This window comes from Camellia sinensis, chromosome 1, assembly GCF_055761805.1.
Source record: "Camellia sinensis isolate YWXY chromosome 1, ASM5576180v1, whole genome shotgun sequence".
NCBI lineage: Eukaryota > Viridiplantae > Streptophyta > Magnoliopsida > Ericales > Theaceae > Camellia > Camellia sinensis.
In genome coordinates this window covers 123,393,323-123,420,634 of record NC_138961.1, presented here as the reverse complement: position 1 = coordinate 123,420,634, position 27,312 = coordinate 123,393,323, and the positions used below count along the sequence as shown (strand labels likewise).

The 27,312-nt window shown below is 39.9% G+C and overlaps 1 protein-coding gene across 2 annotated transcripts in view; it reads left to right on the top strand.

Moving 5' to 3' along the window:
* Nucleotides 1-11,622: 11,622 nt before the first annotated feature.
* The window catches only part of LOC114295652 (putative protein phosphatase 2C member 13, mitochondrial), a 28,479-nt gene continuing 12,789 nt past the window's right edge, over nt 11,623-27,312 (top strand). The window contains exons 1-5 of one of the 2 annotated variants that reach the window (XM_028239958.2): nt 11,623-12,138; nt 12,725-13,025; nt 14,406-14,533; nt 15,929-16,027; nt 16,442-16,600. In XM_028239958.2, coding sequence (XP_028095759.2) covers nt 12,766-13,025; nt 14,406-14,533; nt 15,929-16,027; nt 16,442-16,600 — 646 coding nt within the window. In that variant the 5' untranslated portion in view covers nt 11,623-12,138; nt 12,725-12,765. Of the gene's footprint in view, nt 12,139-12,724; nt 13,029-14,405; nt 14,534-15,928; nt 16,028-16,441; nt 16,601-27,312 lie in introns of both variants that reach the window. The other variant, XM_028239956.2, reaches the window with a different exon arrangement.

Here is a 27,312-nt window from a genome sequence, read left to right as displayed (position 1 = left end):
CTGGAGAGTCCTCTGCAGAAGGCGCCAAAGCCCGCCTGGTCCACTATGCGACGGACCGCATCAAGAAGCTCGCCGTACCACTCCCGAGCGCCGGTGTTCCCATACCCACGGATGGTATGGGAATCTCCCTGTAAACAGAAGATAACAATTGCAAGACAACATTCAAAATGCAGTTTTAAGAAGCATACAGATGTAGCATGCGTGCAATTTTAACAGATTTGGACAAATACCGGGTGCCGGTGTGCTTACAGTGAACTACAGCGTGTGATGCGTCAGCGTGTTTGAGTGGTTCAAAGCAGATGTATCATGTGTGCAAGTTTGACAGATTTGAACAAATACCGGGTTCCGGTGTGCTTACAGTGAACTACAGCGTGTGATGCGTCAGCGTGTTTGAGTGGTTCAAAGCAGATGTAGCATGTGTGAAAGTTTGACAAATTTGAACAAATACCGGGTGCCGGTGTGCTTATAGTGAACTACAACGTGTGATGCGTCAGCGTGTTTGGGTAGTTCAGTACAGTGTAGCATGTGTGCATAGTTTGGCAGATTCAAGCAAATGTTGGGTACCAGTGTGTATGCAGTGAAATACAGTGTGTTTTGGTGATTCAGGGCTAGTGCAGTGTGCGTGCATGTGTCAGTTTCAAGCAGATATCAGTTGCACGTATGTTTACAATCAACTACAGTATACAGGGTATCTGAACTAAAGCAGTTAAAGACTACAACTAGATATGGCAGTTTTATATCCTACATTGCAGAAGGTAAAGCAGAGGAAAGAGAGTTACCTCGGAAGCGCCGAAGGACAGGTGGGAGGTCGGCTCACGCAGTAATAACTCGGGTGGCATGTACCTCTCGAAGCTCCGAAACTGGCGCAGTCCGTCGGGGGACAGAACATGAATCGCCGGCCGGTAGGTCGCCGGGTCAAACGGGCGCTCGCTCAAAGGTAAGAGCTCAACCCCACCGGGGGAGTCCTGCCCTGTGGAATATCGTCCGCCATGTCAGGAATGATGAGAAAATAGCCGGAGGAAAGAAAACCGGGCTAGAATACGGAAAGTCAACCGAAAAGTCAACCCCCGAGAAGGTCGAAAATGGCCGGAAAGGCCGAGATGTGAAAATGGTATGGAAATCGAGAGGAAAGCGAGGGGAACAAACCCCAAAAGGGTGGGAACGGCAAACGAGGCACCAAAACAAAGATTTGTTCGGTTGAAAATGTCCGAAACGCGAAGAAAATCGCGAATCCGACAACGAAACGGGCGTAGAACGTGAAGAAACGAGCAAAAGAGGAGAGGAAAACGCTCTAGAGAGAGAGTGTGAGATTTCGACGGAAAGGAAAGTAAGAAAATAGGGTTTGAAACCCTATTTTAAAACACCCGAGGTGAAATGTCGAATCTGCCCCGACTCAGCAACTTTTTGCCGGTCGGCAATATATTGTGCTGGCCGGCAGTATATTGTGCCGATGGAGTTATTTTGCAGCCGGTGGACAGCCAGTGGCCTCCCCTCCCGACCGGCGGCGTTCCCACAACCTTGTTTAGGCCATATGAGCAGTTTTTGATCTTCATAGCTCAAGAAAGTGCAAGAAAGTGTATCTTCGACGCTCAACCGGCCTCCGTTTTGACCTCGGACCACGTCTTCTGTGCGTAGCACTCCAACTCATGCAATGATTGTATCCTTTGATATCCTTTTTGCCTCTTACGAGATCCAAAAGTTTCCCCGTGTGCGTTGCACGCGTTCATCGCACTATCTCGGTGCATTACATTGCGCCGTCATGCGCCTCACAGTTGCATTGTTATGCACATACTACATGCGTTGTAACACGCACCCCTTGCATTGTCATGCACATCTCTCATGCATTGTCATTGCATTTTTATTACAAGCATTGTCATGCATTTCAATGCATACGTCGCCTCGCGCATCGTTCGCGTTGTCGTGCATTCCCTTACCATGCATTGTCATGCATTCCGAAACACATGCGTTGTTACGCATTTAAGTTCATTTACATTTTACATTCCGTGTGGCATGCGTGTCACACTTAGCATCGTCTTACATTCCGCGTGGCATGCATGTCACACTTGGCATCATTTTACATTCCGTGTGGCATACATGTTACACTTGCATCATTTTGCATTTTATGAGGCATGCGTGCCTCATTGTCATCGGCATGCGTGCCCCATTTGCATCGGCATACGTGCCTCATTTTTATCGGCATGCGTGTCTGATTTCCATTGGCAGGTGTGCCCCATCTTCTTCATCGACATGCGTGTCATATTTTCGGTGGCATGTGTGTCGTCATTTGCATTAACATGCGCACCTTATTTGCATAGAACATGCATTCACTCGCAATCACGCTGTTTAGCGTATCACACTGTCTTGTGCATTTCAAAATCACTCGCGCTGTTTAGCGCATCGCACTGTTTTGTGCATTGCATTTCAATCACGCTGTTTAGCGTATCGCACTGTCTTGTGCATTTCAAAATCACTCGCGTTGTTTAGCGCATTGCACTGTTTTGTGCATTGCATTTCAATCGCGCTATTTAGCGCATCGCACTATTTTGTGCATTGCAAATCACTCGCGCTGTTTAGCGCATCGCACTGTTTTGTGCATTGTATTTCAATCACGTTGTTTAGCGTATCGCACTGTCTTGTGCATTTCAAGATCACTCGCGCTGTTTAGCGCGTCGCACTGTTTTGTGCATTGCATTTCAATCGCGCTGTTTAGCGCATCGCACTGTTTTGTGCATTGTATTTCAATCACGCTGTTTAGCGTATCGCATTGTCTTGTGCATTTCAAAATCACTCGCGCTGTTTAGCGTATCGCACTGTTTTGTGCAGTTTATCATTCGTGCTATTTTGCGCATCGCACTGTTTTGTGCAGTTTATCATTCGCGCTATTTTGCGCATCGCACTGTTTTGTGCAGTTTATCATTCGCGCTATTTTGCGCATCGCACTGTTTTGTGCATCGCATTTCAATCGCACTGTCTTGTGCACTCGCGTTGTCTAACGCATCGCGCGGTTTTGCGCATCTTATTGCATTGTGCATCGCATTCCATTCGCGCTATTTTGCGCATCACACCATCCTGTAATACCAAGGCCTGGTGAGACCTTAAACACGCATGGTCTGGCGAGACCTTAAATACGCACGGTCTAGGAGACCCTAAATCCTCTGAAGGTGCAAGTCCTTCGGTGTTTGTCGTGCCCGAACGACTGTTGATAAGTTGCGTCATTTTAAGCCGCGTGTTGTCGCGCATTCCATGCAACATGCATTTCATGCATCATTTGCATTTCAAAAAAAAACATGCATTGTCATGCATACATTTTGCATCTCGGTCTAGGAGACCCTAAATCCTCTGAAGGTGCAAGTCCTTCGGTGTTTGCCGTGCCCGAACGACTTTTGGTGGTCTGGTAAAGCTACCTGCCTATGCTTGCGGTGAGTTCCTAGAAGACCAACTGGGATGGTGAAAACTAGAGTTCGAATGGCTTATGCCTAAAACGCAAAGGTTCGGGAGTTCTGAGACTAAAGTCTGGTTTAAATACCCAGGGGTGTATCCTCGGCTTGAAATCTGTATGGAAACCCCATAGATTGAGGCAGCATGTCTGCGCCTCAGTTCTGGATACTGAACCAACCTAGTATATCGCCCTGTTGGTAAGATAGGGAAAGCTGCAATCATAGCCATTGCATCAACGTGCATTGTCATGCATTTCCATTGTAGCTTGCATGCATCCATTGCATTTTTCCCAGTAAGTCGCATCATACTGCATTGTCATGCATTTTTGTAAATATCCATTCCATTGCATATTTGTAGATATTGCATTGTAGATTGCATGCATTCACTGCATCACTTCCATCTATGGCTCGCGCCTTTCCAGGTTGAGCTTGGTCTGGTATGTGCCCTTACTTTTCACGTTAAAGCACAGTTCTGCATGTGCACGCGCCTATTCCACGCTGGTATGTTGTTTTGAGGGTTGCGGCACCTTCTCTGTGTCAGACATGGCTCGTATGCGTACATGCCTTTCCTAGGCAAGATTTGGTTTGGCCCGCGTGCCATATCCATTGCATTGTAGATCGCATGCATTCGTTGCATCACCTCCTATCTATGGCTTGCGCCTTTCCATGTTGAGCTTGGTCTGGTATGTGCCCATACTTCTCGTGTCAAAACATAGTTCAGTGGACCGTTCTATGTTAAACATGGCCTGTATGCGTACATGCCTTTCCTAGGCAAGATTTGGTTTGGCCCGCGTGCCATGTCCATTGCCATCTTCCTAGCATATCCATATATATTATATTGTAGTGTAATTTTTGCATCCGGTATTAGGATCGTTGTTCTTTCCCCAGCGGGTCGTTTCCCCTCTTATGTCATTCCCCCCCAAATACTCGTTCTTGCATCTGTTTACGATGCTCATAGTTCAGTAGACCATTCTATGGTAGACAGACTTGTTACTTCCATCAATCTATTTGACATAGGTGTGGTTTCGAACCACTCGTGATTGGATCATGATTCAATTTCTTTGCATATAGTTTGCATTGTTTCAATTACATCGCATCTTCATTTGCATTGTTTATACATTGTTTTGTATATATTGCATATCATTTTGCATCCATTTTGCATTGTTATGCATGTTGCTAACAATATTGTACCTGTTGAGTTTGTTTTCTTTGCAGGCACGATATTGTATGTACGGTTCATTTGAGGCTGGTGCAACCAGACGAACCGCACAGGTATTGTATCCTCCGAGTGAGACGTATCGAGAATTGCATAATTCTCTTACATCCTATCTGCATTGTAGTGTAGTTTGGTGTTTGTTAGCTTAAAATTGTCGCAGGTACGCTTCATTACAGCTTTCTTTGCATGATCATAAGCTATGCTCGGCTTCGTGCATTGTCTTGCATTTTGCCCCTGCCTTCGGGCGTATACCTTGTTTGTCTTGCATGTTTGTCTAAGTCTTCGGCCTTGTCAAAAATGGATCGTCTCTGGGCTTTGACACTCACTCCCGTCATTGTTATGACTTTCGAGTTCTGTCAAAGAGGGGCAACTGTAGACACCCCATTTTTGACCGTCCTCAAGACTTGGATGTCACCGTTTGAACACCCGGTGATCATCTATGTTTGTGTTCGTTTGGAGTTCCCGGAGGTCTCAGCTACGCGCCTTGCCTCAGGATCACCGAACTCGACTGTTTAGTGTCTGGTTTTGCACCAAACACTTGCATTTTGCCTTGGAAGGGCAGGGAATACCTTGTGAGGCACCCCCACACACCACCGGCTATGGCCAGAGGCCACCGGCTGGTTTTTGCTGCCACCGGCAATGTATATTGCCGGTCGGCACTAAATTTTGCCAAAATGGCATCTTTGGCCAACCGACTACTATGCATCTGCTTTTGCAGATATTTTGTCACAACTGTCTTGCATTTGGCTCCCCTCCATACACGTGTATGGAGGGATCTCCCTCTTTAGAAGCTTGTCTTGTAAGCTTTACAAGACAATAAGCTCTATAAAGAGAGGGGCTCTCTCTTGTTGCAAGGGTTAGACATTTGAGATATTTTAGAGAGTTTAGACAACCATTTTTAGGGTTTTGAGTTCTAGGGTTAGAAACCATACACTTTCTATCTCTATATCTCCCTCTTGTGTGTGTTAAATTGTGTTTTTGTCTTACTATTGCACATAAACACATAGTGTTTCACCTTCACTTAGCTACTGAGGTTCTAAGAGGTTGGTTTTGAAGTTTTGGAGCTGTTTTCAACCTACAAGGAGCTATTGGAGCACCATTGTTAAAGGGGTCTTCAAGGGTAACAATTTTGTCTCTTTATTCCCCAATCTTGCATTGTATTTCTACCTATCTTAAAATCGTTTTTGAGCTTAGTGTATAATACAAAGAAGTTCTGTTTTTTAGCCCTCTTAATTGTTTGTTTAGAGAGTTTTGTGGTTTGGAGGTGTTTGACCCCTCTTAGGCCTTGAAAGGCCTCATTTTGTGCTATTTTGTGCAAGTTTCGAGACTTTGGTGTTTGGGCCTCTCCACCACTGAAATCTTGAGGGATTTCAGTGGCGGAGATGGTGCCTTGAAGTCTCCAAAAAGGGAGGGCCACCCCCTCCCCATGTTGTCCTTGAAATGGACCGTTTTGGCCTCTTGAGGGAGCATCATGTTAGAGTGTGTATTGATCATGTCTTGGCTATTTTCCATGCTTATTATGCCATGATATAATCTTGTTGTGTGTTGGTTTTGGTACACCATGCATGCTTAGCATACCTACCATGTAATGCCTTGTTATTGCCTTAATATGCCTTAGGTTGTTAGCCCTTGTTCAAGCATGTTTTAGGCTTAGTCTTGTGAAGGTTTTGTGCATATTTTGCCATGTCTTAGGTCTGTCCATAGTTGTTTGGGTCGGATTTGGCATGCTTAGTATAGCCCCTTTGCATTCCGGCTTGTTGGCCTTAAGTATGTGAATGTATAGCATGACCTTTTTTCATTGATTTGGTGATTTGGAACCATCCATCATGACATTTCAGTCCCCTTTGCATGCCTATATGTTTGCCTTGGATGACTCTTTAATGCTTTGAAAGCTTATGTGGTATGCTCCATGTTTTGGCCATTGCACATGCCTTTGAATTTGAGCCACTTAGATGCCATCTAGGGGGCCCCCTTTGCATAGTCTAGGTCTGTCTTGAACCTATCTTAAGCCCTCTTAGCCTTGTGAGGCTTGGTTGACTTAACCATGGTTCGAGTCCCTTTGACTCGCTTCAAGGTTGACTTAACCATGGTTCGAGTCCCTTTGACTCGCTTCAAATACTTGGACCATTGTTGCATGTTTAGCTTGCCTTGTTGCTTGGTTTGGCACCATGTTTTAGCATGATTTTTAGAGCTTATGTTGCATGCTAATTGTCCATGATATCCTCATTCAAGTGTGCTTGAGAGTTGCCTCACTTGTGCCTAAGTGTTGACCCTTTAACATGTGCATGTGCGTATGTGTTTTGGTCCTTTATTTTGGTCACTTTGGCTACTGTTATGGGCCTATTTAGAGCTGCCCAAATCATGTTTAAGTCCATTTTTTCATCCATTTGCATTGCCTCATGTTTGCTTGTATGCTTGCATAAGTGTCTTGCCATGCCATGTTGCATCCTTAGCTTGTATGCCTAGGTTGCATTGCATCTTGCATGCATGCCTTGTTCCTTGACTTGGTGATAGGAATTGGGCCTTGGTTTGTTTGTTTGGTTTGCATTTCATTTGACATGAAAGTTGCACACTTGACTCCTTGGACCATCATGCATGGAAAATGCGTGATTGGTGGTCTGAGAATCAAGACACATGTCCTTTTGAGTCACAAGCATGATAGGGGACATGAATGGTGCATATATGCCTTGAATTGTGCTGCCATGCTCTGTCTTGCCCTCTGTTGCTGTCAATTGCAGATTCTGCAGGAACACTCTGCCGACCGGCAGTGCCAAGTGCCGACCGGCAATCCTTTCTCTGCCGATAGCTTCACCAATGGCCGGTGGCCACATGCTACTGCCGGTGGTAATCCCACTCGGCCGGTGATGTCTTCCAGTATCCAGAGAAGCAACCCAGAGGTTTTGGCAGCCTCCAGAGGAGTAAAAGAAGGAAAACAGAGGCAGCCCATGCATGGCGGTGCGCTTCCGAGCAGGACCGAGCACGCATTTCATAGAGCTCTTCTCCCGAGGCGGTGTATCTGTTTTCCTAGCTTAAATTAGTTTGTTAACTGATTAGGAAATTTGTAATATTTAATTAGCTTGCGTAGTTAATTAATTTGTATCATTTATTTGGTCCCTCCGAGTGAGGGCAAATCTGTAATAAGTGTATGTGAGTGGTGTGTATGTCTTCCAATCCCCACTCCTTTCTTCCCTTTTATTTACCTGCTTATGATGGTAGATTAGGGCACGTCTAAATTGGCATACTTTATGCTATGCATGCGTGCATTCATGCATTTGTATTGCATGCATTAGGCTCGGTACATCACGCTAACTGCATTTGTACTTCAAATTCAAAACTGAGTATCTGATAGTTGATCGCATTTCACATACCATGCTTAGGTTAGCCGAGCCTATTCTAAGTACATCTTGTATGTGTTGCACTAGCCATTTTTAACATGAACTAGGATCACGTATGTTTGCTAACTAGTTTATTGTTTTGGCACGGAGTACAAAGTAAGTATTTATGCTTTAGCATCTTGCATGCATGTGAGTGCTATCATGACAATATGTTTAACATGTGGCTAGATGATTATATGCTATAAACTGTTGGAATGCCCGTGGGTGAAGGTTGGATTGTTTGAGTTGGAATAGCTCATTGAAATCTGTGTTTTAGCCTACTTGCGAGTAGCAAATTCCAAAACATTTTTTCAAGACAAACGAATATGCAGTGCTTGTTTCCAAATTAGGCAATCTAGTCTATACTTGTTTGCTGTGCGCATAACATAGTAATTCTAGGCTAATAACTGGAATAAGAAGACATAACGTTTTCAAAACGGATATCACGGTTAGTAGAGGCCGGTCTTCGGACCGGGTGAGAGGGGGTGCTCATAGCTGACCTTCCCCAATCGTACCCTAGCTCCCGAGCGGAGACAACTCCGGTGATGACGGACATGTGGCCTTCGGCATCGAGTCAGGGTTTCCTAAATTCTCCCATTTTAAAATATTTAGGTGGCGACTCTGTATCTGGCAAAGCAGTCCATGTTTGGCACTTCTTTCAAAAAAATCTGTTTTTCTCAAAACGATTTGCCAAATTTAGACTCTTTGGTTCAGATTAAGAACCGTGACACAAATCGAGTCCGAACTGTAGCGAGGCCCACGCAGGCGCGTCTACACAAGGCCAATCAGCGCACGACACGTGTCCCCATTAATAGCAGCATCAGAGCTGAAGAGACAAGAAGGTCAGACGAGGTGTTGACCGAACAAATCAAGACACAAGAAGGTCAGACGAGGCGTCGACCGAGCAAGACAAGGAACCGAGCGCATAAATTAGCCCAGTTGACTTCTTGCAAAACTAAGAACCGAGAAAGTGTTTACCTCGGTCAGAATAGGTAATCCCAGTCACGCTTGAGCTGACGGAATTAAGGGGCAATTGAGAGGGAGATTTATGATCTGGGTTGGGTCGTGGTAATGGCCAGACAGATTTGGGTCGAACAAGATTGGGCCGAGGTAGCGCGGCCCGTGCCCTGAAAGGATTTGCTCGGTTAAGGCAAGGCGTGGTTGGACCGAGCTACTTGGCTTCATGGTATAGAGGTCGGGCAAGTGAGATGTCCGGTGCCGGGAACGGCGTTGTTGTTCCACGGTTCATGAGTTAGCCCGGCAGGAAAGCCGGCGGCAAACCAGTATGAACTGTCCCGAGATCGGCTATGCTGGGACGCAGTTGAGCTCGGTCCTCATTGAGCACAGCGAGCGGAGCGCTCTGGCCAGCTGCACAGCATGGCCGTTGATAGCCGAGAAGATTCAGCCCAGCTGCCGAGCTCCCAGTAGAGTGGGCTGGCAGTTTGGTTAGGTGGTGCTCAGCAAGATTTGTGCTGACAGATGGGATAGCAGCACCATGTGTCGAGAGACGAATGAGAGTAGATTTGGGGCGCAGAAGGTATATAAGTGAGTCTGCGCCCCCCATGCTGATGGAGATGACATTTTGGTGAAATAAACACTAAACACAACTCAGTCCTCTCTCTCTTTCTATCCCAGTGTGTGTCTAACTTGATCGTCGGAGGGGTTTTCCGGCCACACACCGCCGGGTAGCTCACCGCCGTTGTGCTCGTAGGTCGATCGGACAGACAGGAGCTTAGAAGAAAGGAATGCGGACTTGCTTGAATATTTGCTCGCCGCACAGTTATTAAAGTATGAGAATTGTATCATTTTAGTTCTCAATATTTAAATTTTTTTAATTTAGTTCTCAATATATAAAATATGTTTCAGACATAACTTCGTTTATATAGATGCCATTAAAGTTAGGAGTAAATATGAAAATTTAATTAAAAAAAATACTCTTTTAGTCTCTCAAATTAAGATTTTTGTGTTATTTGTTTTTCAATATTTAAATTGTGCAACTTTAGTCCTCAAAATATAGAAAGTGTTTTAATTTGATTTCTAACCTAATTCCTTCTCTCTTCATTTGAACCGAGGACAAAATATCAAAATTATAAACACACATCAATAAAAACAGAGTCAAAAATAGGAAAATATTATCCAATATATAAACAGAGTCAAAAATAGGAAAATATTATCCAATAGATATACATATGTTACTTGTATATCAAAATATATTAAATAATGTAATACAGTAAAGTATTTTTTGAAACAAAAAATAAAAAAGTGTGAAAGAAAATTATCGAAAAAATAAAAATAAAAAAAATTGACCACGAGTATTTCATTCATCTGGAAAAGTAAGGTTTGGGCAATAATTTTTTTTTTCTCATCAAGAAAATTACATTTTTGTTAGTAGCAAGAATATTTTTCCTGCAAAGATGGTGACTCTTTTTTTCATCTTTGGATGGTATGTATTTACTATTTCTAAGTTTTACGATTACGCTTAGTTTGTTTGGATGAAAATATTTTTTTTAAAAATATTTTTTGCAATTTTGAGTGTCTAATACAATAACAAACGAAAGTTAAAGGAGAATCTTTTTTTTATGATCAATGAAAAATAAGTTTATTTGAGTAAAAAATATTTTTTATTTTTAAAAGACAAAATACTTTCTGAACTAAAATTTTACCAATGTCACCTCGTTACTGCCGCCACTCTCACCTTCACTATCATTACCACGTCCATCGTCAACTATCGCCATTGTCATCAATGCCACCACCATGCTTTGACATAAATTGCATATTTTGAAAACAAAAATAGTAGTAACTTTTAAAATTTGATTTCCACATTTACCTTTGATTTTAATGACATCTACCTAAAGAATTAAATTGATGATTATATTGAAATATTTTTATCTATTGGAAATTAAATTGAGAGTTATTTACACATAGACCCCTAAGCTATTGAGAAATGTTATTTTGACTTTCTAAATTTTAAAAGCATACAGATGAACTTTTTAAATTATTGAGAAGTATCACTTTGTTCCTCGACATGTTTCACTTTGACACATTTTATTAACGATCTAGTTTGTATGTTTTTATAATTTAGAAATATTTATATACTTTTATAATTTAGAGGATAAAGTAATATATCTTAATAATTTAAGGATCCCTTTATATATTTTTATAATTTAAAGAATCAAAACGATATTTATCAATAATTTGAAAATATATTTATACGATTGTATAATTTAAGAGGTAAATAACCTGAAAGGGGTACAGTTTAATCATTAAGAACCAAAATCATACAAATTCTATATTTAAAGGAAAAAAAAAAAACTAAATTAAATGGTACACATGGGCCACCATTAAAGAGAAAAACTGTTATCTAATTTAATTGTCAAATAAATTTTAAGCAATAACGACATTGAAATGTATGCATTAGCTGATCGGGTGTCTTCAGTTTTTAGTCTAGCTAAGAATGATCTATGTTACAGGTACTCACAATTTCCCACGTCATGATCCACAATGTAAAAATGACTTAGTTAAGCAACGTGGCCTATTCTCATTGACTACTTTCGACGTAGTAGAAAAACGCAGTCGCATGGGAAAACTAACCCCTAAGTGGATGCATGAGTAGTGCCACGTTGCTGCTTCTCTTCGGTGCCGAGATACAAGACCAAGAGCCCCCCCCCCCCCCCCTTCTCTCTCTCTCCTTCTCTCTGTAACTTTACAAAACATTATTCAGCTATATAATCAATTTCATATAGAGAGCGTTCCAATTCTCTCTCTAGGGTTTCAGATTCTCTTCCAATCTCTCTCAGAGATATACTTTCTAGAGGGAGAAAAAGCTTAGCATTTTTTTTTTTTTGTTCTTTATGAATTATGCGGAATTCAAGCTGATTCTTTCACTTCACTCGTACCTCAGATTCGGATCTTTCACGATCTTCACAGTTGAGTTTCGATCCGATTATATGTGGAGCTGAACCTGGAAGATTAATGAACCGATCTGTAATAGCTTGAAAGATTATATTAATTGAATCAGCTCTCATTTGGTCACTTTAAAGGATTAATTTTCGTAATCACATTAATGGATCTGTCTTCGTGATGTGTTGGATTGGAGTCGACTACTTTGAGAGTAAGATTGGATTTCTGTCTGTTTAATTGCACTTGATTATGTTGATTTTTGTTTTTCTATTCGTTAATCTGTGTTAATCAAATGTTGCATTCTTTGCAGTTTTTATCTTCTGTTGGTTGCTCAGAAACTGTAGGAAAGAAACAAAAAATTTGAATTTTGATCTAGAGTTTATGTTGCTTGAAAATAATAGCATTTTAAAAGTTTGGATTTTCGTCCGTTGATTCCTTAGGAAATTAAAGCATCTAGGATGAATCAAAGATAAATGATTTGTCTTAGAAGTTGACTGGAGTTTTTCTTACTTTTGGGAAACCAAAACGATGCAAAATGGATAATTTCTTTATTTATTTATTTATTTTTTTGACTCCCTTATGTAGACTGGGCCTAACGCAATTATCATTTACTTGAATTGGAAGTTAGCATTTTCAATGAATGAGATGAGAATAAATTTCTAGAAAAAAAATGTTGTTTTCATTCTCATTTCCTTAAGTTTCTCAGTGACAAAATGGAGTTATGATGATCATATGAGTAGATAGTTTTCAAATGGCAGATATCATGTGGATTTCTAGAAATTGTTTTGGTTTATCAGGGCAAAAAGGTGGCAATTGAAGCTGGGGGTCATCCTTTTAGATGGTATGCAACAGTAGCTTTAGGTTCGTGATTCTTCAAGCTGGGCATATTGAGAGATTCACCTGGGGAAGGGTTCAATTGAGCAACTTAGGAAGAAGTTTGAATGCAACTTGGGCTCAGACATATTCCAAAGGTCACAAATTTACCAAGAGAGGAGAGATGATGGTTGATTCTGGTGCAACTGCTAAAGGAGGGCCTACTGTTGATATCTTGCGTGAGAAAGATGATGATCGCAGCTATGCCAGTGGAGGGTGGAAAAGGTGGTTGGTTATTTATCCATGTCATCATTTATTTTTCTGTATATAATGATAGGAATACTACTGGACAGCATACATTCCTGCAAGTTGATTTGTGCTATTTTTTTAGTCCTTTCTAGATTGTACCTTTATGGCCACTTTGTCAACTCAGCCTAGTCCTCCCTACAGTTGACTTATGATGTCTTTTGTGCATTGTGTTGTTTGACAAGTTGTGATACATAACATAAATTTGACATTCCAAAAGGGTGCAATTTAGGGGAAATTGAAAATCAGTGAGACAGTGAAAAAATATTTGCATTTTCATGGTGGTGCAAATTTCCTGTGTGCATAGTGCAAGTCCTTCATGTGTATGGTGCAAGTCATTCTTGTGTGTCAAAGTTGCACACAAAAAGATTCTATCTATAGTGCAATTATTTTTTCATTGTCCCACTGATTTCCAATTTCCCCTGTAATTTATCAGTTTGCGTGTAGTTTTCTTTGCAAATCCATCGTCTTTAAAAACTCAACTCAATAAGCCTTTGTCCAAATGACTTGAAGAAGGGTATAAAATATGTGGTTGCCATGCCACATGGGATGTCTGAATGAACATGCTCTAATTAGGTATATTTGTGGCAAAATGTTGTTATTTGAGCTTGATGCTTTGTGCAGTAGCCAGTAAGTCTATATTGCATTCTAAACCCAAGGAAAGTAAGGATATCAACTTGCAAAATACTATAAATATCATTTTTTTTCTCTTGGTTTTAATTCAATTTTCAAACTGTGTCAAGGGGGCGCAATCCATATATATGCTTACAATGAATGAAGAAAATATTTTTTTACAACTTATCACAAAAAATTGTTTTATGCCATTGCTCCGCATGGAGGTTAAAGCTTGGGTTTGGGCCATTATTTTCTATAATGTAGTGGAATGTTTGGCCTCTTATGTATCAAGCCCGTAGCATTGCATTGAAAGGACTAATGACCTTTTAATAGCTTTACTATCATTTCCTGACAGGTGAAGAGGGGGAGTGTAAATGATTACTCTCTGATTGGAATTATCCTAGCTAAAGCAGAGATGAAAGTATTTCTTTATCTTATGTTCATGTTAAAATGTTTTTACACTAGATTTGGAGAAATCAACCTCTCTCTCTCTCTCTCTCTCTTGTCTAGTCTATATGAGCTCTGGAGAAATCTACCTCCCTTGGTACCATGTTCTTGAATCAAGTCTATATGAGGTTTGCATGGTTAGTGTGATCTTTTTTGCAATGATATAAAAAAGCTTTGGTTTTGAATGTTTTATATTTGTCGAGAGTGGATATATTTGATGCTATTGGCTGACAATTATTCTTTGTCTGGTATGCTGTGCTTACTTTTTCTTTTTTTGTCTCTATTATGATTTTACAGTGAAGACAGAAGATTGAGCTGTGGATATTCAAGTTTTAGGGGGAAGAGAGCTAGCATGGAGGATTTCTTTGATGTTAAGACTTCCAAGATTAATGGGCAAACAGTCTGCATGTTTGGGATATTTGATGGTTAGGTTTTTTATGATAATTTTGTCTTGAAGCTTGAACTATGATATAAAATGATATACATATATATATATATATATATATATTTGTTTTGGCAAGTAAGCATTTTATTATTGTGAAAATGAAAGATATATAGTGAAGCTCAAAAGGTCAAGACATGCTTACTGGCACCTAGCTGTATCAAATAGAGACACGCACAAACCAGACCTAGCCTATGAAAATCCACTCATGGCCTGAGAGGCTAGGTTTGGAAAGGCAAATACACTAAACAGGAAAAACTATGATCCAACCTACAAACTAAATCTCTCACAAATCACAACTCGAGATGCAAGACACAAATCAAAAAAAAAAAAAAAACTCCCTCTTGGAAAGTCAAATACATTAAACAGGAAAAACTATGATCCAACCTACAAACTAAATCTCTCACAAATCACAACTCGAGATGCAAGACACAAATAAATAAATAAATAAAAAAACTCCCTCTCACAATTTCACGACCAAGAAAGGTTATATAACCAAGAAAACTTGGGAGGCTTTTGCACCCCTGCATTGCGAGGCTGCTTTTGCATAGCTTTTCCTGTCGAGTAAAAACAGTAGCTTTAACCTTCTATCGATCGATACCCGTCTTTAGGTGCCTTATCTTATCCGAAAAGCTCTTGTTCTCCTCACTTGATGGAGTTCTTCTTCTCCAATGTTAGATTTTCACTTAACGCTTTTACCTTCAAGCGTGAATTATAACATGAAATGTTAGATTTTTCTCTCATCTTCTTCTTCTACGAGGCTTGGATAAGGATGCAAGTTGTAGCTATGTAAGAAACTTATCTGTTTGTCTAACATATAAACAAGGAGTCCAACATGGGAAACACCTAAATACTGAATTCACAGGTGTCGGCCAAAATCACTTGAACATGCATTAGTCTCACAACAGAAAAGAATCGGTGAAATAGGAATATACTTATATCGTAAGCTCTTAACAATTTATGGTCTTTATTATTTGTGTTGAGATATTGGGACGTGGATCAAACATAGTGTTTTGGATGTATTGTTATTTAATGGCTCACATCTGGCAGGTTGCCTCCTTAATAAGATTAGCAAAATTTGTTCCCATTGCATCTGTTTACCACTTTGTTCTTTATTTAATATGATCTCTCAAAGAAGGAATATTATTAATTGAAAGATTACAGTTAGCTAGCAAAGCCCCTATTTGATTGTAGAACTTCTGAGGTACCACCTCATAAATGACTTAAGTTGCAAGTCTGTGCACATGGTCCATTTGTCCAGGCAGTTTGGTTACCTAAAACAACTCTTGAAGGACTAAATCCTTGATTACGAGTAAGATTTGATGTTTTTTATTTTGTTTTTATTTTATGTGTGATTAGTGTGACACCACTGTGACAGGTCATGGTGGCTCTCGTGCGGCGGAATTTCTGAAGGAACATCTCTTTGAGAATCTGATGAAGCATCCACAATTTCTAACGAACACCAAATTGGCTATAAGTGAGTCAAGTTTCTAAAAATCCATTGCCAAGAACCATGTTTTTTTTTTTTTTTTTTTTTTTATGGTTCTAGAGAAGATTATTAGGCCCAGTGTGGTATGTCATGCTGGTACAAATGGTTTAGGTTGTAAAATTTTATGTGGAATGGTTGCAAATGTTAAAATGGAATCAAGTCCAGGTGTATCCTGTTTGCAGGGTGAGAGATCCTGGATAGGTCACTTTTAAAGCAATTAAGATCTGTTTGACCTGTAAATTATGTAAACTTACAGGTGAAACATATCAACAGGTTGACTAATTAAATGTCAAAATAGCATTTATGTTCATCTTCTATTCTGTTTGCAAGGTGTTGGATCCTGGACATATCATTTTTTCACATATTAAGACCTTTTTCACCTGGTAATTTGTGTACTTGCAGGTGAAACATATCAACAAACAGACATGGATTTCTTGGAGTCTGAAAAGGACACTTTTCGCGATGATGGTTCTACTGCTTCCGCAGCAGTTCTGGTTGGTAACCACTTGTATGTTGCCAATGTTGGAGATTCACGGACTGTAATATCAAAGGCTGGCAAAGGTACTTTCCACATTATATTCTCAAGTTTGGTGATTACTGATGGGGTCAAATGAAGTTTCGAAATAATTTTGGGGTTTAGCATAAAATGTTTGACGTTGAGGTATAGGTTAAAATTCGAAATAGCTTTCTCATTTTTGAAGAAATATTGGAATGGGGATGATTAGTGGAATAATCATAATGCAGTTGCTTTGAATGAAATTGCATGGCATCAATTTGTGAGAAGAACTGTAAGAATTTATGTATTATTGATTGATGTCTTGATTGATAGATTACAAGATTCATTAATTACAATTCCTATACAATCTATATATAGAAGAAAATGTGGTAGTAGGTGTAGTGGAGGTGATAGTGGGTTAGGTGAAGTGGAGTGTGTGGTGAAGTGGAGGTAGGTGAAGTGGAGTGTGTAGTGGAGTAGGTGAAGATAAAGATGGGAAATTCTAACAGCCCCCCGCAAACTCAAGGAGGAGAGAAACTAACCAACTTGAGTTTGGAGAGAGTAACAAAACAAGAAAATACATAAAAATAAAAAAGGATAGGAGACACTGTATGGTCGTGTCAGACCGTTGGTGAAGACACTGAATGGTGGTGTCATAACGTTGTAGAGGACACTGTATGGGGGTGTCATAACGTTGTAGAGGACACTGTATGGGGGTGTCATAACGTTGTAGAGGACACGGTATGGTGATGTCATAATGGTGTAGAGGACACTGGATGGCGGTGTCAGACCGCTGTAGAAGACAGTTTATGGGGTCATGTCGGACCGTTGTAGAAAAACAGTTTATGGGGTCATGTCGGACCGTTTGTAGAAAAACAGTTTATGGGGTCATGTCGGACCGTTGTAGAAGACAGTTTATGGGGTCATGTCGGACCGTTGTAGAAGACAGTTTATGGGGTCATGTCGGACCATTGTAGAAGACAGTTTACGGAGTCTTGCTGGACCCTTGTAGAAACTAACCGGAATCAATGTCGGGACAGTTTACAGAGTCTTGTCGGACCCTTGTAGAAACTAACCGGAATCTATGTCGGGACAGTTTACAGAGTCTTGTCGGACCCATAAAGGAGCTAACCGGAATCAATGTCGGGACAGTTTACAGAGTCTTGTCGGACCCCTGAAAAAGTTGCACCCTCAAAAGGTGTGCCCAATTTGTCAAAAGGCGTGCCATCAAAAGGCGTGCCCACTTTATCAAAAGATGTGCCATGAAAAGGCGTGCCAGTTTGTCGGGCGTCAAGAGGCGCGCGATGCGTGTGGCTGGCCCTGGCTATTTAAAACAAGGTTGAGGCGAAGGCTGTGCATACTAGTCTGAAACCTCGGAACGCTCGGAGAGCTTGTCTCTGCAAATCTTGAAACACCCGGAAACCAACACTTCTCTGAAACACGTAGCAACCCAAAAACATGGCCTCTTCTTCCCGTCCAGCTACCCAGAACCTGCTCACGCTCTTTCCAGAACTGAACGAGCCCACAAGAGAAATAACTGGTGCGGTGGCCAGTGAACCTCAACCAAACACCTCTGGTTTTGCTCCATTGAACTTTCCGATGCGGTCGGTGGAGCAAAAAATGGCGGTGCAAACGGATATTGAGGCTAATCAGTATACTCTGAAGTCATGCGTGGAAACCATGACGGCGGTCACAAATTTGTCGAACCGGCTGCAGAGTAGGACAAATGAGGTGCAGCATTTAAACGCCCAACTGGCTCTGCTCCAACGCATGTATAAGGATGCGCGAGCAGAGATAAGTGTGCTGAAAGCAGAAAATAAGGAGCTGAAGCGGAAGGCCACCGTGATGTTCCAATTTGGAGGGCCGCCATATGCTGCAGTGGAGGAGCAGGGGGGAGTGAACGTGCTCGGTGGAGTAGGAGGCACGGAGACAACACCGGCAAGGGCCGTCCAGGGCGGAGGAAAGAAGAAGAGATCTGCAGCAGAGTAGAGAAGAAAAATCCCACTGTGGGTGTTGGGTGTGTTATGGTGGTTTTTTTTTTTTTTTTTTTTTTCGTGTAAAATTATGATCGGGGTTGATCCTGACATGAATAAAATAAGTGGGTTTGGCAAACTCGAATGGTAGGTGTGGTAAGGCAGAAAAATCAACTGGAATGAATTTTTTTTTTTTTTTTTTTTTTTTGTGAAAATAATAATAATAATAATAATAATAATAATAATATTAATATGGAAATCATGGAGTGGGCGGTGGTACAAAAATATTGTGTAGAAAAAGAGGGAGATGGTGGAAAAGAGAGGTCACTCATGTTATTAAAATAAATTAAGGAATTAAAAAAAGTGATATTGGTTTTGTTTTCAAAAAGATGGATTAAAATAAATATAAAAAAAGAAAAAGAAAGTGGAGACCATGATGAAAGGTGGGAACAAGTGTGCTGGTGCTGTGTTGTAATGGTCAGAAAGAGAGATAAGAAAATAAAATAAAATAAATTTCAAGGTGCTGTGTTGTAATGGCATTGAAATATCCACCATCATAAAGAGTATCAGTGGTGCTGCATATGTTTATGAGCATTATTTGAGGCCTTTCTTTCTTAACCCACAGCAGGCTGTTAACGTCTAGTATGTCCCAAGGAAGAAGGACATCTTCAGTAAGCCAGATGACATTCTAACTGCTGCTGAGAAGTACATAGAAGAACATGGCCCGGAAGCATTTGAGAAGCTTGTTAGCAAGGATAGGGAAACCAAGTTCAGGAGTAGCAATTACACGTATTTTGATGAGGACCACAGCTATTGAGCCTTGTTTGGCTGAGGGAAACACCTTTTTTCCGCTGCTGTTAGGAGTATCTTTCCGGTGGAGAAGCTGCTATGGACTATTTGGGGAGAGTGATGTCGAAAGCCGGAGCCTTGGATCTCGCCACCGGCGTCGGCGGAAAGATCGAGAAAGACGATGTTCTCTCCGCTGTCCAGAAGTATGAGCAGTATCACGGCTACTATGATGCCGAGAGAGAATGAGATGTTATGAAGATATGATGAGGAGGTAGGTATGTAGTAGACAATTCTAGCGGACTAGGTTGAGGTCCGGCGGGCGGCCAAGGCGAGGTTGCCGCCCGCCGGTGAAGCGAAAAAATATTAAATTCTTAACCTTGCTCTGATACCATGTAAAAATTTATGTATTATTGATTGATGTCTTGATTGATAGATTACAAGATTCATTAATTACAATTCCTATACAATCTATATATAGAAGAAAATGTGGTAGTAGGTGTAGTGGAGGTGATAGTGGGTTAGGTGAAGTGGAGTGTGTGGTGAAGTGGAGGTAGGTGAAGTGGAGTGTGTAGTGGAGTAGGTGAAGATAAAGATGGGAAATTCTAACAAGAACTTTAGGACACATTGGGTGTTGGGCGGGCTTTGAAAATTCAAGAGGAAGCTCTGTGCACTATATTCTCAATTTTGTTGAGCAACTAAGGAAGAAAATGGTTTATTTTAATTGAAGAGCAACTTAGCTAACGAAGAAAATGGTTTATTTTAATTGAAGAGCAACTCAATATGCTGTGTCATACATAATATCATATTAGTTACTTTTTTGAATATAATAATATACATTATGTGCAGGAGGATATTATATTTGTGAAGGTTTTATTTGATAAAGAGTGGGCACTGTAATGGCAATGGAGATGGGGGGGAGTTTGGGTTGTTATATCAGGTCATAGTGCATTTTTCCAGTAGTGACAGGGAGAAATACCATATTTTGATCTTTAGGAAGCACAAGGGCTCTTGGTTGTAGATCTTACAAATTTTAAAATGGTGACCTCTACTCGAACTTGATATAGAGAGGAGGGGAAAATGTGAATCCTCAATTTGAGATTCTACTAATTTAGAATGTGAACTTAGGTGAAGTTTGTTTTAAGTATGATATCTATTGCCTTTGAAGATATATTATTCACACACCACCTATTTTTTTACCCATGCCATTGTTCAGATTTGATTCTATTTTCCCCTTTAATATTCTATCATAGTTATGTATGTGTGTGAACATCAATGTCACACTCCTCCACAGACATGGAAGTAGACATTATGAGAAGTCAGTCATATCATATATTATAAATTAGTGAAGAATTAGTTTTCTTTTTTGAATAAGCAACTAGACATTATGAGAAAATTTATTTGCCTGTTTCTAGTAAAGGGAAAATTGTTAGGCAACTTTCAAAGTTCATTGTTGGACATATGCCATAAAAAATGAAAAACACACATGCAAGTTGCAACTATATGTGCCAACCATTGGTTGTGTGCTGGATTGCCTTTGCAATTGGTTTTTCTGTGAAACAATATTTAATACACTCATCATAGTCTTGAATAGTGGTATCATGTAATTTATTTGTCTGTTAGGTTTTTTGTTTTTTTATTTAACAGGGAGACCCCCTAAATTTATTTGTTTGCGAGAGTTCAAGGGATCTTCGTGTAAGTACCCCTTTATCTAACTAATAAACACTCACCATCTCATTAAAATTTTGACAATAATAATAGCCTTAGTTGCACGAAGCAGGGACAAGATGGGAGTGGAAGCGGGAGCGGGTTGGAAGAGTGAGGGCATATAGAAGTTTTTTAGGTTGGGAGCACCTGGTACATATTTATTTATTAAATATATAAAAATATTCTAACAATTATTTTTATTGCTTAGTTGTAATATATATATATATATATTGAAATATAACTAAATACTAGAGATTTATGTTGGCTACAAATTGTCTTTATTAAGTATAAATAAATATTATATGAATAGAAACTACTAGAATAAGTTTAAGTTTAACCTATGTTACATGGACTCGGCACTTTGGGGTGAAGTACCCATGTCGACACGACATGACACGGGTGTAGGCGTGGGATCTGTGTCGGATTCTCCTCTTCTCTCTCGAACACGGCTCTTTACAAACGGTGGCAAAAGAAATGAGAGGAGAGCAAGAACCAACCTGGTCACCGTTCGAAAGGGCAAGACATGGGTCGCCGACTTCAATCCCTCTGGTCATTGGACGAGAGAAGACATTGGTCGCCGACTTTGAGAGACGAGAGAGAAGGCATTGGTCGCCGACTTCACTCGATCGAGAGATGAGAGCAAGAAAAAACTTTCGCTCAATCTCCCTTCTTTGTCTTCTCTCTTGTCTCTCGATCTCTCTCTTCCTCTCCTCTCGTCTCTCGACCTCGATCTCCCTCTTCTCTCTCTCTCTCTCTCTCTCTCTCTCCTCCTTTTTGTGTCTTCTCTTCTCTCTTCTCATCTTTGACTTCTCTCTTTCATTTCTTTGCTCTCTTTTCTTTTCTTATCCTTTGATTACATTTATATTATATTATTCGTATTGTATAATATATTCACTCATAAAAAACTGAATAATATAATATATTATAAATAATATAATTTTTATATCTAAAATAAAAATAACTTATTTTATCATATATAATATAATTTATTTTATATCTAAAATAATTTATATAATTTATTTTTATTATTTATATTATATTTGTTATTTTTTTAACAAATCTGTTATTCCTTAGTTTTTTTTTTTAATTCATCTTCATATAATAAATATATATATATATTTTAAAAATATTTAACGTTTTCCCGTACAAGTATTCAAATTTAGATCCATATCCACGTATCCTCAATTTTTAATTTTGAAATGTTCGACCCTTAGATACACACCCGCACCCGCACCCGCACCCGCACCCGCACCCGCACCCGATATTCGTACCTGAGTCCGTGTAACTTAGAGTTTAACTACAAATTGTCCTTCTTAAGTATAAGTAAATATTATATAGATATAAACTACTAGAATAAGTTTGAATTGTTTTTCTTTTATTTTTATGAGATTTATATGCTTGAGAGGTTTTTATCTCACTTGGGAGCGAGTTTCTTACAAGTTTCTTAATTGGGAGTATGAAATCGCGTTTCTCAGTAAGAAACGGCACTTGAGTAGAAGGTTCCTGCAACTAAGATTTGGGATGGTGGATTTGTTGAATATTTTATGTTTTTGACGAATATTTATTAGTATTTGGGATGTTGGGTTTGTTAGAATATATGTTGGGATTACTTTATTATTTGTTTTCTTATTTAGATTTCCTTATTTAGATTATATGTTTGATTCCTTCCTTGTAATCTTCTTGGGTTAATTAATATAAAAGGGGTGTGATATTATTATCAACCCTAAGTTTTGATTTCCCAAACAAGCATGGTATTAGAGCCACCGAAACCCTAGCTTTTAACCTTCGTTTGCCTCTTACTAGTCAAGCACAGCACCCCTAACACTACCACAGAACAACCGACACCCAAAACAGCCACTTCCGACAGCACCCAACCTTCTTCACTCCCCTAGGGCTTGTCGCATCTCTAGTTTGTCTCTCTAGGGTGGTCTGTTCACCTCGAATACCCCTAGGGTTTATTCGGCTCATCCTTGATGATGGGCTAGGACTTTGGCAGCCTTACTCAAATTTGCCAGTCCCTTCTTCTCTGCCTGGAGGCTTCTAATCAAGCCTATATGGTGATTGGCTCTTCTATTCATAGTTTGCTCCTTGCTATAAGTCTTCTACTACAGTACTGAGTGCTTCAGGTCCCGGTTTTGATTGGCAGTATTCCTTTTAGTCTTTTTGTTATTTCTTAGGTCTGTATATGACCCTATAATTCAGTTTTGACTGATTGTATTACTCCCCTGGTGTATGGTTAAGTGTGTGTCTTGATTCTAGCTATTTTTTGCCCTCTTTCGGTAATAGTTATTATTACAAATTGCTGTTTGGAGTGTAGTTTTTTATGATGGCTAACATTACCAATGCATCACTCCTTAGTCTCTGACACTTTTCTTGAAGAGTCGAGAGAAGATGGGTTATGTTGATGGGAGAATCCAAGCACTTAGTATCACTAAACCTAGTTATGACCAGTGGGAGATTACTAATTCTTTGATTATGGGCTGGCTCATCCATTCCATGGTTCTTAAGATTGGTGAGGGCTACTTGTCTATGAAGACTGCCCAGGATATTTGGGACGCGGTGGCCACTAACTATTTCCGGAAGGGAAATTTCTCCCAAACGTTTGAGTTGCGTTGCTCTATTGAGCGGTCAGTGCAGGGGTTGTAGACTGTTCTATAGTATTTCACATTTCTTACTACTGGATGGAAACACTTGGATCACCTCCTAGATTACAAACCTGCCTGCACAGCTGATTTTGTGGGATATCGGAAATTTATCACACAAGAAAGGGTCTTCAAGTTTCTAGAAGGTCTCAACGTAGAGCTTGATCTTGTCCGGAGTCGTGTTCTTGGCATGGATGTTTTTCCCTCTTTCTAGGAGGCTTTTGCCTATGTCTAGAATGAGGAGAGTCGTTCTGCTATAATGCCACCTACTTCTACAGACCGCTCTGCCTTACTTTCTGTTTTTCCTTGGGATGGGCCTAGTTTGCCCCTCACTTTTCCTAATCCTTCAACGAAGGGTAATCTGGTCTGTGATTATTGTTGCCAGCCGAGACATACCTGTGAGACATGTTGGAGGCTTCATAGTGCTCCCTCTAGGGGGCGTGGTGATTGGTCTGGTAATAGAGGAGATCAATCAGGCTAATCTAGAGGATGTGGCTCCACCTCCTATGCCCATTAGTCTAGTGTAGTTGATTTACATGACTGCTTCCGGTGTTCAGCCTTCTGATGCTATGTCTAGCATGTCTACTTCTGAGCTTAAGGATGTCTTGCGTCACTTGTTGGACTGCCGGTCTTTCCCTCCTCCTACAGGTGCACCTTCCTCTTCGTTTGCCCACTCAGGTAACTTGGGCTTTTCTTGTAGTGCTTTTCTGTCCCATAAGTCTTTACCATGGATTATTGATTCTAGTGCCTTGGATCATATGTGTGGGTTGTTTGATCTTTTCTCGGATTATAAACCCACTTCTGGTCAAGACAAAGTTAGGATTGTAGATGATACTATTTCTTTTGTTTTTGGGGAAGGTTTAATCCGTGCCACTCCTTCTATACCTTTGTTATCCGTCTCACATGTTCCAAATTTCTCTGTTAATCTTTTATCATTGGTTGTCTTACTTGGGATTTGAATTATAGTGTGATATTTTTCCCTGATCATTGTGTGTTTCAGGACCTTATCACGAGGACGACAATTGGCAGTGGTAAAATTGTAATGCCCCGAAAGAATAACCATTATTCATCCCATGATAATTATTAAATAACAATACATTTTCAAACATAATATCCTTCCATTCATGTGATTCCATTTTACAAAAGGGTAACACATGTAGTAATACATTCATAAGTCCTAACCTTAAATCTATAGCATGTGTCATAAGCGAAAGATATGAAATAAAGATCCAACAGGTATATAAATGCCCTAATGGCTACAACTTTTCAAGACGATACTTGGTTACAACAAGTGAATTTGAGCTCAATACAAATAAAACCCTAGGCTTGTACAAAATAAATACAACAAATAACAAAAAGAGAAGCTTTTGGCTCCTAGTCCTCCCAAGCTACTGCCTTGGCGGAGGCATGTCACAAGCACCTAAAAATGGTTTTCCACATAGGGTGAGCCAAAATCCAGTAAAGATACTCTAGTACAGTGTATGAATCTTAACAAAGTTATAAGGTGAATACATATGCAATGCTCATACCAAAACATTTTATATCTCTTTCCAAAACCATGCAATGTTAGGTTATATCACTATTCATGAAATCATTTCCTTTACAACAAAAAACAGGGTAGTGGATACAACTCCGGGAATCCCTAGGTAGTTTATAAGTATTATCAATTGTTATTTTTACCGGTACTAATTAGAAGGCTCGGCATCTAACCGCGCTGGTTTCTGGACTTTCACTAAGGATACACATGCCAACAATAATACCACAACCACACCTCGTACCCAGATTTACCAATGTATTCACGCATTTTTCTCAAAACAATATACATTTTCAATGTGTTAATTTTGCAATAATGCTCAATGCAAATGGATGAGAAATTAATTTTAATTCGCGTACAATTTATCATAGTTATCCTCCACTGATAGCCTAAAACATATATCTCTAAACAGATACATAATTTTCAATAAAGATAAACTCCCCAACATTTCAAGACAGGAGTGATAATTCATATCCAACTCTGTTACCCTCATCATCATCGTTCCAATTTCATAAAATCAACATCAAATCCATTTTTTCTTTACAAAATCAAATGTTCACAATTTAAAGCAAAATCCCCTTTCTTTAAAAATCAACTAGGATAAAATCTACCATTTCATCACAACTTAACTGCATTTACAAACCCATATTCATATTCAAAAACTCATTTTGAAAACCCCTCTTTTGATTTCAAAACCAAAATCCTAGATTTTATCAAAAATTCTCAATATCAAGATTTCTTTAGAAAGACAAATAACCAAGTTAAAAACTATACTAAAGTGAGGAGAAATCCCTACCTTAAAGACAAGGGCCAAGAAGAACAAGAGTAGAAACTCGATGAAGCCGAAACGAACTTTGTTCTGATCAAATGGAAGCTCTAGGTGAGCTCTGTCTTTTTCCCCAAAGGACAAGGGTTGAGAAATCACTAGATCAAGGTGTATTTGAGGTTCAAAGATGGTTTTTAGTGAGAGAGAGAGAGAGACGTGAAAAGTGATCCAAAAAGTGACTTCCTCAAATTGATACACGTGCAGATCGCTCGAGCACACGCATGGTCTCTCAAGTGACCAAACACAACGAAGACACCACTCAAGCGTAAGAATGGTCACTTGAGTGCACAATGCACCCTTCCCAGTAGTTCAGATCTGCAAAAGTTAGCTCGAGCACAAGAATGACCGCTTGAGCGAAGAACTCAAACTTCTAGTAGTTTTGCAAACTGCAAAAGACCGCTCGAGCACACAGGCAAATTTCTGGACAACAACACTTTGCAAACTAACCTCCAAAACCTATTTCAAACTCAACCAAAACTCCCAATAGCCAAAACTAACAAACAACAAGATGAAAAGAGTTGAACAACCAGATAAGACAAGGAAATTCCAGATCCAAACCAATAAACGGGTCGGGTTTAAATTAGAATCGTTATAAGAATGAAACATGGTCTCTATATCCTGGATCAGACAGACAAGCTGGCTCATCATTCTGTCTAGTCTCCAACTACCAAGGCGGACTTGTGGCTGTGGCATTGATGTCTTGGACATCTGTCTTTTTTATTACTTAGGCATTTATTTCCCTCTGTTTTTACCAAAAATAATGTTTTTGACTGTCATTGTGAGTCTTGCCAACTTGGCAAACAAAACAGCTTCTTTTGCTCCTAGTCTTAATACATTCTGATGTTTGGAGTCCATCTCGTGTTGTGTCTTTGAAAGGTCATAGATGGTTTGTCACCTTTGTCGATGACTTTTCTCATATTACTGGGGTTTATCTCATGAAAGAAAAGAGTTAGGTTTTTTCTGTGTTCCAAAATTTCCATAAAATGATTAGTACTCAATTTGGTGCAGTTGTAAAATTATTGCGTTTTGATAACGGAGGTGAATACATTGATTCAAGGTTACCGATATATTTTTCCACACGTGGCATTATCCATCAGACTTCTTGCACTGACACTCCTCAACAAAATGGGGTTATTGAGCGTAAGAATCGTCATCTTTTTGATATGGCTCGCTGGATATGTTTCTCTATGGGTGTGCCTTGGTCCTACTAGGGCGAGGCTGTTCTCACTGTTGCATATCTCATTAATCGTCTTTCTACCCAAGTGTTGCATAAACAAGCTCCTGTTTAGGACCTCTTAGGTTCCAAGTC